Source organism: Pseudomyrmex gracilis, unplaced genomic scaffold, assembly GCF_002006095.1.
Source record: "Pseudomyrmex gracilis isolate BER0280 unplaced genomic scaffold, ASM200609v1 scaffold_44, whole genome shotgun sequence".
Taxonomy (NCBI): Eukaryota; Metazoa; Arthropoda; class Insecta; order Hymenoptera; family Formicidae; genus Pseudomyrmex; species Pseudomyrmex gracilis.
This window is the reverse complement of record NW_018020628.1, coordinates 815,327-828,641: the sequence shown is the minus strand read 5'-3', so window position 1 is coordinate 828,641 and position 13,315 is coordinate 815,327. Positions and strand designations below refer to the sequence as shown.

Sequence of the window (13,315 nt, the reverse complement as noted above, 5' to 3'; positions counted from 1 at the left end):
AACATTGAAGAAATATTGCGGGAATATCGTAGAAATTATGAATCATATTGTGAATCATATCATAAATGTTGCAAAATATGATCGCGATATCATACCGCAATCAATATATGTTGTTATCCACATAAATATACAGAAGTATTATATATATATGTATCGCGTACATATAATTTCAATATGTATATAATACGTCAGAAATATTGCGTGTGTCATCTTTGATAATATTCTTTGATAATCTAAACGTGTAAATTAACAAGTGCAAAGGTGGATATTTGCATGTTATAACGTTGCGGAAATACACGTAAATGTTGGAAGCGAACACGTCGCGAATTGCGACAATTTTTCGGGAATATCGCTCGCAACCTTGCGGGATAATGTTTCGGGCGATGTTTCGCGCCGCAAGGACGATTCGTGCGTCTCTCTCTTTTAATTAAAAAACTCGAGAGCGCGATCGAGAAGGAAACTCGCGCGATGAAGAGAGAGAGAGAGAGAGCAATGACATGAGTAACATCTTGGCCGATTTGATTAGAGCACTCGAGCGAACAGGTCGCTACCTGTTGTCGGTACGGAACGTTTTCTAACGGCAACGAGAGACGACTATCGCAGCTGTAACACACGTTACTTAGCGCGAATTCCTCGAGCGTGACGCGTTTTACACAAGTGCGCTCTCGTTCTGTGTGTGTTGTACACAACAAGTTAAATACGCGTTTCGCACGGCCACGCAGCTTACAATAGAAAGATTACAACCGTGTGCGCATGCACGTATGTACATATATCGATAGCGCGGGACGTCCCGAAAAACGGAGCGCGCACCGCTTAACCCTGTGGGAATTAGATGCGTATCAGATGCGCAAGAGTATCAGCTCAATAACCAACTTAACAAGAAATTTCCCCGGAGAGACGTGTTTTTCTATTCACAGTTTTAGATAAGAATATCTAATTCCCACAAGAATTTTTTTTTCTATAAGAGATCTGTGTGGAATAAGAACAAAAAAAAAAAAAACAAAAACAATTCCTACAAGTTTGGAAAATAAAACAATTACGGAGACTAAAACATTGATTCTTCGACAGCAGTGATCGGTGACCAGTCACCGGCGAACGATATATCAAAATTTCCGTTCGGTGTTCGTCTTATCTCGGCAGATAAGACGAACGGCAATCGCGAAAGGAGAGAGAGCGATAATTAAAAAATTATTTTCCCGTATATTACTTTGTGCGCGCACGTTACGTTTGTAAGCGAGACACACACCGCGCAGAAGTCTAATTGCGTCCAATATAATCGGACACTTTGCGCGAGTGGGTTATATAACCAAATAAAATATACAATAATAGCGCGACAAGATCTTTTTTTTGTTCGAGACAAAAAACGAGACGTTTGCGCCTTGTACGTACGTTTGCCAGCGTGATACTGATTATGCGCCATACTGTGTGCCACCTTTGTATCTTCGCGCGGCGACAAATTATTCGCGCGTTATTCGAGCTCGCATTACAATTTTCACACACTCGAACAACATCCCGATTTTATCGCCGAGAATATATTATAAATCGATAAGAAAAAAAAAGAGAGAGGTACGCACGCGAGGTAGAACACCAACGGACGAACGGTGGTGCCCAACTGACTCGATTGCCGGTCGAAGACCACTGACAGGACTCTTATCACGTATCGTATATATATATATATATATGTATTATGTCGGTCGGCTTATTTATGTGTAGCAGAAGCGCTAAGTACACGTATACATGCGCGGCAACATAGGCGTAGAAACCTGTTGGAACAGAAATAAGCAATTAATGGAACAATAAAAAGAAGCTAATGATGTCACTCGACTCATCTCGCTTCGAGAGAAGAAGCTGAATGAGGATTTTTTTTTTGTTTTTTTTCAGAGAAAGGAGAGAGACACAGAGAAAATGAAAGGAACGGGTTTATGAGAGTGATTATAAGAGCGCGGTGTCTGTCAATCGCGGAGTCGCAACAATGCGATGCAGGAAGCGCGAAATCGCAGCGGAAACGTGACGATTACACATCGGGAGTGGGATCGAATTTTTGACTACTAAGCATCGTCGTCGCCATGTCGCACCGTGTGTCTATCGAAATTTTGCGCCAATGAACGAACCGAACGAAATAAGAGATTGTATCTTATCGAAATCTATGAGAATTGAGCGCCTGGTACAATTAGCGATTAGATTAATGAGAAATTGATAGGAAATAAACGAAAATGTTTCGTAATGATGAAAAATAATTATCAAAATACAACTACACATGTGTGAAATTTTAACGTCGCGTATTAAAAAAAATAATTTTAATTCGACATAAAAAAAAAAAATCTTCACGCTCTGTTCCACAATTTATAAATATTAAATCTATCGCAAATATATTCAAATCAATTATATTTTTTAATATTGTATCTAATTGCATCCTAATAAATTGCGCGCATCTATGGCTTCGAGATAGTATTTTTCAAATAAAAATTTTAGAAAATTCAACTTCGACACGAAGAAATCGCGAAACGCGAGCGAACGTTTTCTAGATTTAGCCGCCAGATTGCTGTTCGATCGGCTTGGAAACGCTCTAGAAATCGAACGTGCGCGCAGCGAGAAAGATACCGATACTGTTCGAAAGGGCATTGTTGTTGCCGGCGCAGGAAGCGCGGGATTGCACCGGAAATACGGTGAACGCACCGAAAGAACCGGAGAGGAACTGCAAAGAGAGTATAGCGGACTAGGTGAAATCAGAAACCGTATATATTATTTATCAGAGAGTGATAAACGTTCTCTCTCTCTGCGTGTCGTCTGCACAGTGTCAGCCCGTAAACTCTCTGTTGACACTGAGATAACCGAGGCAAATATTAAATCAATCTTATATCGCACGCGCGTGTACGCGCAATCTAACCGAGTTCGAAGCGAGTTTCATATTTTCGCTGTGCGAAGAATTCGCAACGATTTTCAATCGCGTTTCTTCGTCCCGTCTCTGAAAACAACGGAGAAAATTTTGTTGAAGAAAAACGTATTTGATATTGCGAAATAATAATTCAGTGACATTGCAAGTGTGAAATTTAGAAAATTTGTTTATCTCAGAAACAGCCAATTCCAATGTGGCTAAAAAAAAAAAAACATAAAAGTAACTTGTCTTGTCGGCGTGATGCAAAAAAAAAAAAAAAAAGATGCGACCAAAACGCACAAAATTTCAGCAATTATCGAACAAGTTAAATGTTTGTCGAAATTGCCGGAGCAATAAATTCCCGTCCATCGATCATTTGCTGACGAAATACGATAATTTACTCTACTGGTCTCACGATACAATCCGTATTTGATAATTCAAAGATATCTGATCCATACACGCATATCACACACATCGGTGTACATGATACAAGGAAATAAACGCAGTACAACCGCTTCGAAGTTCAAACGACGATGACGACACGCCTATATTTGGGTTGTGACATTGTGCGAACCATTTTTTTCGAGCGTTCATCGCGACGTTGCAGCTATTCATTTCAACTGCTCCGCACCGCACACTTGCGATTCGAGTAAAGAATTAAATATGCGTATAAAAAAAAAAAAAAAATCGAAAGAGAAAAAATTAATGATGTGAAGTTTTTTGCGAAAACTTCTTCCGAAGTTATAGCAAAATTAGAGGTTTTACGTCACACTTACATTCAGCTTTATGTCTCATTATTTGCTTTATTTCTCTGTCTCTCTCTCTCTCTCTCTCTCTCTCTCTCTCTCTCTCTCTCTCGCAGAAATAATATTTAAGTTTCTCCGTGCGACGTGAAGTGTGAATTATTGCGATACAGAAAAAACACGTATTTTTCTTGTTACGCCGCCGTTCTTTTCCGCCCTCGCAAATGAGGAAGCTTGTTGAGTCACATCTTTACTTCGTAATGCGCGCAATACCTCCGGGAATGAAATAATCACATCAAGAAGAAATCTGAAGAAAAAAAAAATCTCTCAATATACATATGACTACGTGCATGTTATATTAAACTATGATGAAATACATTGAACATTCCTCGCGCGCAACTATAATCTTATCTCTTCGAGTTAGCGTGTGTTTGAACAAAAACGTCTCACACACACACGCACACACCTGGTCTTTTCTGGAATCATCTGTGTCTGTTGTACGTTAAAATTAATCATTTTCTAATTACCACATGTACGTTTAACTTTGCAAAAATTCAGAGAAGATAAGAGCTCTCACACAGATTTTACGCAAACTTTTTTGTTTTACACAAAAAAATACCAAGTTTTATTTTACAAAATACCGGAACATTTTATTGTAGAAGCTGAGAAAAACCACTTCAATGTTATTTCGCGCAACATTTTATTTTTTACTTAAAGCGACATCTTAATGTAAAAATGTCACAACACAGAGATAACGGCTCGTTGTAGTCTGATACTTTCAAGCGTGTGTGCGCGCGCGCGACAACTACTGTCCATCTTGACATTTCACGGTTGGCGAATTAAAGCGAAATTACGGGCAATTGTGTCTCGACTGTTTGCGAGATAATTGGGCGAAAGCATATGACGAATACTCATTAGAAAACAACGTCGAGTTCGGGAGAGAAAAAGAGATTGTTAGTCTGGGGGTCGCAAATTGCTTCACACAAAATCTCTCAAATAATTGAGTGAATAATTCTTTATTTTATATAGAAAATATAATTCGGATGTAAAAGACGGCATTAAAGAGAAAAAGAGAGACAGATTTGCTCGTTATTTTATATTCTACTGTATTTCTCTCTCACGCGACATTCAAAGCCGACAGGCGGCGAATTCACGGAGGCTGACGCGCGAAGCCGTACACACGCTATTCATACCCGGTGCATAACGACTTTAGCGCAGCTCTTCTAAGAGTTCGAAAACACTTCAAGTGACTCAGCCATCATTAGATCTCTCGTGAAACGCAGAGAGAACTGCCCGTGTGTACGTACGTACGTAGCCGTTGTTGTGTGTGCCACGCAGGAAACTTGCACACTCATTCGAATTCAGATTGCCGGAGATCATCAGCGCGAGAGATCTGTCACCATTAAGACGTCGCTGTTGCAACGCATTACTCGAAATCCGTTTTTAATACTCACTTGGGAAATTGTCAAACGCGCGCGAATGTCCGCGTCGCGCGCGAACCCTCTTCTTCAAAGAAGAAGAAACGTAACACGCGCGTCACGGGTTAAATTCACGGTTGACAATTCCGTCGGCAAATTGCGTCTCTCTCATTTTGTCACGGGGTTGAGAAATTGATACCCGCGTCTCTTTTATCTACTTGTTATTCGACGTTGTCGACGGCGAAATTCGCGTGTGAGATTGAGATTTTGATAGGACGCGATAAAAAAAAAAAAAAACATGTGTTTACGTCTGAAAAACTGTCGCACGTAAAGCCGTCGTCTTTCATTTTTTTCAATCGTCACTCTTCTCTCGACGTAACGCGATCCATCCGTTACAATATTATATTTTTGCGCGAAAGTAGGATAAGACTTCAATCTTCCGCACATTAATTCCGCGATTGTTCGCGCTCGATTAGATAAAGAAGCGACTGACTTTTATATTTCGCGAGAAAAAAAAACGCGAAGAGTAAAGAGTTAAATTGAATTTTTACATGTACCTATATCTCGTTTTAATCTAAACGTCGTCGCGACGTAATCTCGAGCGATTTCTGCTTCAACATATCGTACGGCCGAAGATTTATGATGCACGGAAGAGGACGGCGAACGAAGAGACGCGGTCGCACGCGTAACGTTCTTCTTAAATATTTGTCCGCCGCACGCTCTGTCGTCGAGCAAAAGATTCGAAATATTTTTAACCGCCACATTAGCGCGCGGGTGTTCTAATGAGTCGTTACAAAAAACAATAACACCGCAACAATAATACATTGTATAACGTCGCAACAAATCTTCGATACGTTAAAACGTTCATTCACGGAAGAACGTCCGTGTTTACAACGAGAAACAAACAGGCGACTGATGAGATAAAGTGACCGGACAAACACCATCAACACGACCGGATATTTATTTATATAAAAAAAAACACGAGTATGTAACTAATATTTAAAACACTGACAGTTTTAACGTACATATCTGTAACAATTGTTTCTTTAACAAAAGTTCGTTGCGAAACGCACTTATGTCATCACAAATAAACGTGGGAATTTTATTCTATCGCGATGTTCATCTTCGCGAGATTAACAGAGATTTTCTTACTTCTCTCCCAAATTTCCGTTCTATTGTGCGCAACGCGATATCTGTGCTATGATATCACGTGTAAATCAATTCATGGGTGCGCGCGCGATGCGACGTCGGAAAATCGCTGGAACTCTCGCATGAAGTAATCTCTCTCTCTCTTTCTCTCCCCGTCTGGCACAACGACTCGTTTATATTGAGAGCCCCATAATCTTTACATTCTTCTCAGCCGCGGCTACGCCGCCGCCGAGAGACAGAGTAGCTGCTTGTGTCTCGGGGCGCAGAAAATACTTATTACGGTAATCGACAAAAACAAGATGAGATAATTGGGTTCATGCCCAAGATGAATGCACCCGAATGTGTTCCCATCTCTATATATATATGTATATATCTCCTCGTCTTTTTCCTCTTTAATGAGATGCAACGTACGTACGTACGTACGTACGTACGTGCGCGTATACGTATTGGGTGGGATCAGGTGGGTCCTCCCTCTCCGTATCTGATATGTAAATTTAAATCGGTAAATACCCACAATTACAAGGGATACAATATTATCCGGTCTGAATTTACGAGCCAACCCATTGACTTTAATTACCATCGCGGGCGAGCGATTTTTCGCGACGACCTGTGTGACGACGTCGGTGCGCGGCGTGCGAATGAATCATTGGCACATTTTCTGTACACACACACACACATATATATATGTAACGCGCGGCGTTAGGAATTATACAGCTTTCACGAAACACGTATATTGAGCAACACAGAAGAGAGAAGTAACACATTGCGGAAGAGAGTTGGTTGGCTACGTTCGGAGGTTCGGTTGCCGCGCGCGCAAATTGGAAGCCCGTTTAAACCGGTCAATTACCTTTCCGCGATGCTTAACGAGCGGAATAGGAGCGGAATTAATTAACGTACAGTTTTTATTTTGCTTTTTTTTTTTTTTTTTTTTTTTTTTTCATCAATTCAACCCCTATACGTGTGTATGATTTATCTATATTGCGCAATTTATGTGTGCTTTGGTTCAGTTGCAACACCGTTGCTTTCGCGCGCGTCGGAAACCCACCTACCTACCTACCTACCTACGCTCGTTCAGACATCACACGTACGATAAAGTTGTCACGAATTGTCATTTTCCGCAATTGGAAGACTGACACGCATGAGGATACACGTTAGACGCAACGAGAAGATTTTGTGCAGATTTTTTTTTGAATAACTGCGCGAAAGAAGATGCAACAAAAAAAGAACACGAGAGGAGGAAACACAACCAAGGACGTGGTGTTCACCGCGTACGTGTATTGTTACGCGATATGTGGCACGGAAATTATATACAGGTGTGTGCGCTCTGCTGATGAGCACCGAGCGAACTCAAGCAAAGTTGGCTCGGTGCTCGGAGACGTGAATGGAGAGGATGCTATTTCATGAAAACGCCGCGCACACACAACACGATGCTGCGGTATCTTAAACGCTTACATGTGTATATGTATATATGTGCAACTATTATTATTATATGTAAGACAAGAGAATGCGCGCGCCGACACGACGACGCGTGCTTTTGTGAATTTCGACTTTAACGACCTTACACTCCCACGTGCCACATTCGTCTTCTCCCTCTCCTTTTTTTTTCATTATGCGAGTCGCGTATCGTCCTAATGCCTGTTCGACAACGCTATCTTCATCTTCCCATTGTCTCTCCCGTCGTCGGTCTTCGACGCGTTCTATCGCGATACATCCTGTGAGTGAAATTTTGAAAACCATATCTCATTAATATACATGTTTATATATATATACATATATATGTACGTACACATGTAAGATATAGTGTAAAAGATATACCGATATATACATACGGGATGTCTCTGAAACTTTTTGACACAGTTGGAACACGAAGATGAATGGCGCGAACTCTCACCAGAAAAGTCACGTGCAATTTTGAAAAATTCGCAATAATTATTGAAATATCAACTAATCAATATAAATGTATTTTAACGTATCCATTGACATCAACTACTCATTTATAACGTATTTTAATTATTATAATATATAATTAATTAATAAATTAATATGTGTATTTTAATTAATATAAATTTTCATTAATATACATATTAAGTATGTTACACATAACGATCTTGAAATATTCATCACGGCGATTTGACGCTACGCGAGTTTCTCAGCGTCTCTCACGTTTGAAGCAAAGTACATAATTGCAAGTAGCAATAATATTCTCGAAGAAGTGGGTTGCGCAAGAACAGCGAGATTAACGGAATGCTTCTGCGACAGAAATCCGGACTCACACAGAGAGAGAGAGAGAGAGCAACGTCTTTCTCACACAATATGCGAATATCTACATGAACAGCGTTACTGATTTGAAGTGTTCGTTAGGGTTAATGATGTTACGCATCAGTCGGGATTGAATAACACTTCGGTAACTTCATTGGCGGCTACTCGCCCGGTCATGTAATCCTCTTCGCTTATCGTCACGCGTGAATTAACGTCGAAACAGATAAGCGTTTCGAGATAAGCATTTGTTTTTCACCGTGTAAATAAAATTTCTTTTTTTTTTTTGTTCCGAAAACAAAAACAAAAAAACGCGACTCGTGCGATCTTAAATAATTCATCGCCGCGCGAGGATTCGTTAAAATATATATGTATAGTATGTATCCATCTCGTATCCGTTCCGTTCTACGCGCTACATCTCGCGCGATTGATGATCGCACGTTTCACGGCTCGTGAAACATTCTCGCGCGATTTCTCGCGAAAAGGAATTCAAATGAGAGCTTTGCATCGCGCGGGACGGATCTTCTCGTCGAGTGTCGAGATGTTTGCGCGCGCGCGATCGGATTTTCAGCCTCGGCCAAACTTAATTCTCCATTCGGATGAGACTCTCGCGAGTGTTGTATCTACGTCGTAAAATAAATAACGAGATCTGCACGCGCCAACGCGCATTTCGCGAGCAAAATTTCTTCGGCGAGAGAAAGAGAGAGAGAGAGAGAGAGAGAGAGAGAGAAAAAGAGAAAGAAAATGAAAGATGCATCCGAACGAGAACCGTTAGCTTTACGTGCATGCGAACAATTCCGCGGGATGATACAGTTACGAGTATGCGCTTTCCTGCATCACCGCGCGCGTGTCGAGTATCCGCTCCGAAGGCGCCTCTCGGTTTTAAGTCACGGGTATATCCGATACCTCAGAAACTTCTTTTAACACCGCGGATAATTTTACGGCCGTTTCTGCGGTATTTGCATTACACACGAGAGAGAGAAAGAGAGAGAGAGACAGAGAAAGACAGAAATAAATAAACGTTTTCATCGAGAAAAAAAAATTACTTAATAAGTTATACGTATGCGTCGAAAAGGTTTATATAAGAAACCGCTTTGCGACCTATCTCGCGACTTGTTTAAATCGTCGCGTGTAAATTGCCTCGCGCGTTATAGAAGCAAAGGCTTGCGCGCGATTTATCCGTTTTCGCAACGTGTCGCCGTCGCATTTAATTCGCTCATTTACGCGCAAAATATCGAAATTAAGTTTGTCATCGCTCATTTGATTTGTCAGCGACGCACGAATAATTATGTGTGTGTATGTGTGTGTGTGTAGGCCGCGCGATTCAACCACCTGTTTCCTATTCTAGTCAATCGCCTATTCTCATCAAATCGGTCTCACAAAATGCCGCCCGATTCTCACTCCTTGTGTTTGCATTGAATAAGTTTTTCAGACCTATTGAGCGGTATTAATATGCGGCAAATGTGGGTCTCGTTCTTTTCTCTCGCGATCATATTTCTCTCGTAATCTTGCCGCGCCGTCACCCTGTGTTTTCGAATTATTTATCTTCCGTACCGCTGTCTCCTTTTGTATTCATTTTTACCGAACACACACGCGGCTTGCGTGTGTCGTCGATAGCGAAGATCGGAAAAATGTTGTCCCCAGTGCATATTGAAAACTTCTCTACTTTTTTCTGCCATTTCCCCCACTGTTTTGCGTTCACATGGCCGGTAGCCTACAACGTGTCGAACAATGACTCCTTGAGACGCGTGACGTCACGGACGAGTAGAAAGCCGACAAGAAAAATCTACATTCCAGCATGTGTCTTGGCAATTTTACATTCACCGCCACGCCGACAAACCGCTTCGCAACCTGTGCCCGCTCACCGCGGTGAACCAAATAAAGCGTCGTGGGCGTCGCTTCTTCGCGCCCGTTTGCCGCGAATCGAAAACGTGGATTACCGAATAGCATACATACATTCGTCGTTTACGCAACAACGAATTCGGAGCGGAAACAAAACAAAACAAAAAAAAAAAAAAACAACAATGTAGAAGCGACAGGTTAATTGCAATTTGCGGAATACGCGTCGAAAGCAAGGTAGATAGTCCCGATGTACGTGGCACGTACGTACGTACGTACGTACGTAACTCGGCGTGACCTTTCGAACGTCTGGAATCTGGACACGAGAAAACTAATAACGCCCGCGATACCTGTCTCTCTCTCTCTCTCTTTCTCTCTCCCCATCATGTTTATCAACAATCTACCTCCTACGTGGATGTGTAAACTTACACGATCTTGACTGGTGCTGTCGTTATTCTCGTTACGCGTGGAATTTGAAAGTGAGCACGAAAAGGAAATTATTCGGTCGAGAATCGCGTAATCTCTTCGCGCGGAAACAATATTGCGCGTTTTAAATCTACGAGAAATTCACGCTCTTGTGTGTCAAAGATGAAAAAACGTGGGTAGCTAAAGAAATCGCCGCGAAAATTCATCTCCGAGGGAAACGAAACAGTCGCGGTCGAACGAAAATTTCTCCCGGCGCTCGGACAACTTCGCCAATCGTCAATTGATACCTATGGGACGGCACAGATCGGTCGGGGGGGCCTTGAAGACCCCCGTAACCCGACTCGACCACGGAGAGTCCCGCCAAGGAGATCCCTCCGGATCTTCGACTCTTGGGGCCCCCAAGTTGGAAGGGGGAAACGCGAGAGAGCACAAGCTCCTAGAGCGGTCCGGCAACTTCACGCAGAAGACGTAGGCATGTGCGATCTCTCTCTCTCTCTCTCTCTCACGCGCATTCACACAGTGCGTATGTGGTAACTCACCTCGTTCAACAGTGTGCACATGCCGCGTATACGCGCACACGCACACAGAGAAACGTACGCACGTATAACTTCCGCCTCATAGAGTTACTACATAAGCGCGCGAAGAAGCGTATCACCGGCGAAACGAGAGAATTCATTGAGACTCGTACTATACGGAGAATGCAAAGAAGCACTTTGAAGGGACCCGCATGTGTGTGTGTGTGTGTGTACGCGCGTGTCCTTAGACTCGTTTGAGAGCAAGTGTAAGTTCTGTTATGTGTGACTCGATTCTCTCGGCTCTCTTTACCTCTCATTTTTCAAGTGTGACGATCATCAATCCCTTTGACTCTCAACTTTCAAGTCGCACACACAGCCCCTCTTTCAGTTTCAAACACCCCTTCGTCTTTGTGTTCGTAATTTTCGCTATTCAACTCTCAGCGTTTTTTTTTTTTTTTTTTTCAACTCTCAATTTGTGAGTCTCTTTGGTATTTCGCATGTTTAAATTACGGATTACAAATTCTCTCGCTCTCACACGTTGGTTTTAAACTCGTAAATAAGTAAGTATATATACACATGTTTTTTTTTTTTCACGTTACATCGGTGTTTGTACACTCTAATGTTCCGTGTGAAACGCAGATTGTGAATTTAAAATAAAACCAAGTCTTACGAATGTAAATGAACTCTCAATTTAAATAGTTCTCAATTTAAATATCTGATAAACTAATTTAATATTTCATTTAATATTTCAAAATAAACATTCGAAATAAAACTATCTAATTTTATTTTAATATTCTAAATTTAATTATCTAATAAACTATTAACTACATCATTTACATATCCGCTAAACTATCTACGTCATCTGCGCAATGTCGATATCTCATTCAATTCGATCAATCACATCGTCCAACGCTGTTACGAGTTTGCAAGTCGGTTTTGCAACCTTCGCAAATATGCAGAACCTCGTTCCCTATTTCTCTCTCTCTCTCTCTCTCTCTCTCTCTCTCTCTCTCTTCTCTCTCTCTTCCGCATTTGATCATCTGTAATTCGTAGTTACATCACTCATTAAAATACCCGCAGAACGCGCATTGCAGGCTGATACCGAGTACCGTTTCGCGGAAAGATCGAAGTACCGCTCCAATTTCACGTAATATTCAGGCCGAGATCCGCAGCCGTTATAATCGCCGTCAGAGAGAAAACTTGTTTGGAGAGACAAGGAAAAGGAAAACCCGTATATATACGCTGTCTCTCTCTCTCTGTTGCGGAGACCGGTATATACTTTTTCCGGATTCCATCCGTTTGAGATATTCGTCGCGGTGCTGTACTGAATGAAGCGTTGTCTTTATCTTTCAAAGTGGAATAGATAACACACTGGTAGTCTACAAAACGATTTATCGATGTAACAAGACCTATTTTAAAAGCAATTACTCGAATTTCTTACGCGCGAACACTTAAGTAAAAACTGTGTTCGAGATAATAATGCGCACAAGTATAACAGAACAATTAAATACCCACCGTTAAAATACCATCGCGATGATGTGGCTGTTTGTAATGACGAACAACACAGCAACCGGTAACTCTGAAAATTTTGCTCGATAATCTTTCTATCGAAAGATTCAGAGCAAAACTCGCAAAGAATTTGGAGATGCGCAGGTGTCAAGAACTTGTGTAAGAGAAAAAAGATATGGAGGGTCTCCCTTCGAGAGAAAAAACTTCCTTCTCATCACGTCTATAAAAGAATTAAAAAGAACAGCGCAAACGATATTCCCCGCTTGTATATGTAACATATACAACATACGTGACATTTATCAATTCCCGATCGGATTTGAAATCACGATGGATTCGCGTTCGTCATTTTTTTTGTTCGCGAGAATTAGACGCCGAAACACGGGCGTTACGCGACTTACCGGCTCGTATATATACTATATACACAGCCCGAGTCGCGAAACCCGTTTCGGTCACCCGTTCGCCGACTTCGCAATTTTCGGATTCCGCGTACACCCGCGCGGAACAAGCTGCTCTTCTCCGCCGCCGGTCTGGACCCGAAGAAGAGAACGATCGATTCGAGGAGATTCGCCGAATCGATAATAACCG

At 41.7% G+C, this 13,315-nt stretch overlaps 1 protein-coding gene across 5 annotated transcripts in view; it reads right to left on the bottom strand.

Moving 5' to 3' along the window:
- Positions 1-13,315, bottom strand: part of LOC109853178 (spectrin beta chain, non-erythrocytic 5) — a 39,648-nt gene that overhangs the window by 25,659 nt on the left and 674 nt on the right. For 4 of the 5 annotated variants that reach the window (XM_020425025.1, XM_020425027.1, XM_020425026.1 and 1 more), the window contains exon 1: positions 1,390-1,598. The exons of the other annotated variant lie outside the window; for it this stretch is intronic. In XM_020425025.1, coding sequence (XP_020280614.1) covers positions 1,390-1,420 — 31 coding nt within the window. In that variant the 5' untranslated portion in view covers positions 1,421-1,598. Of the gene's footprint in view, positions 1-1,389; positions 1,599-13,315 lie in introns of those variants that run through there. 5 annotated transcript variants of the gene reach the window in all.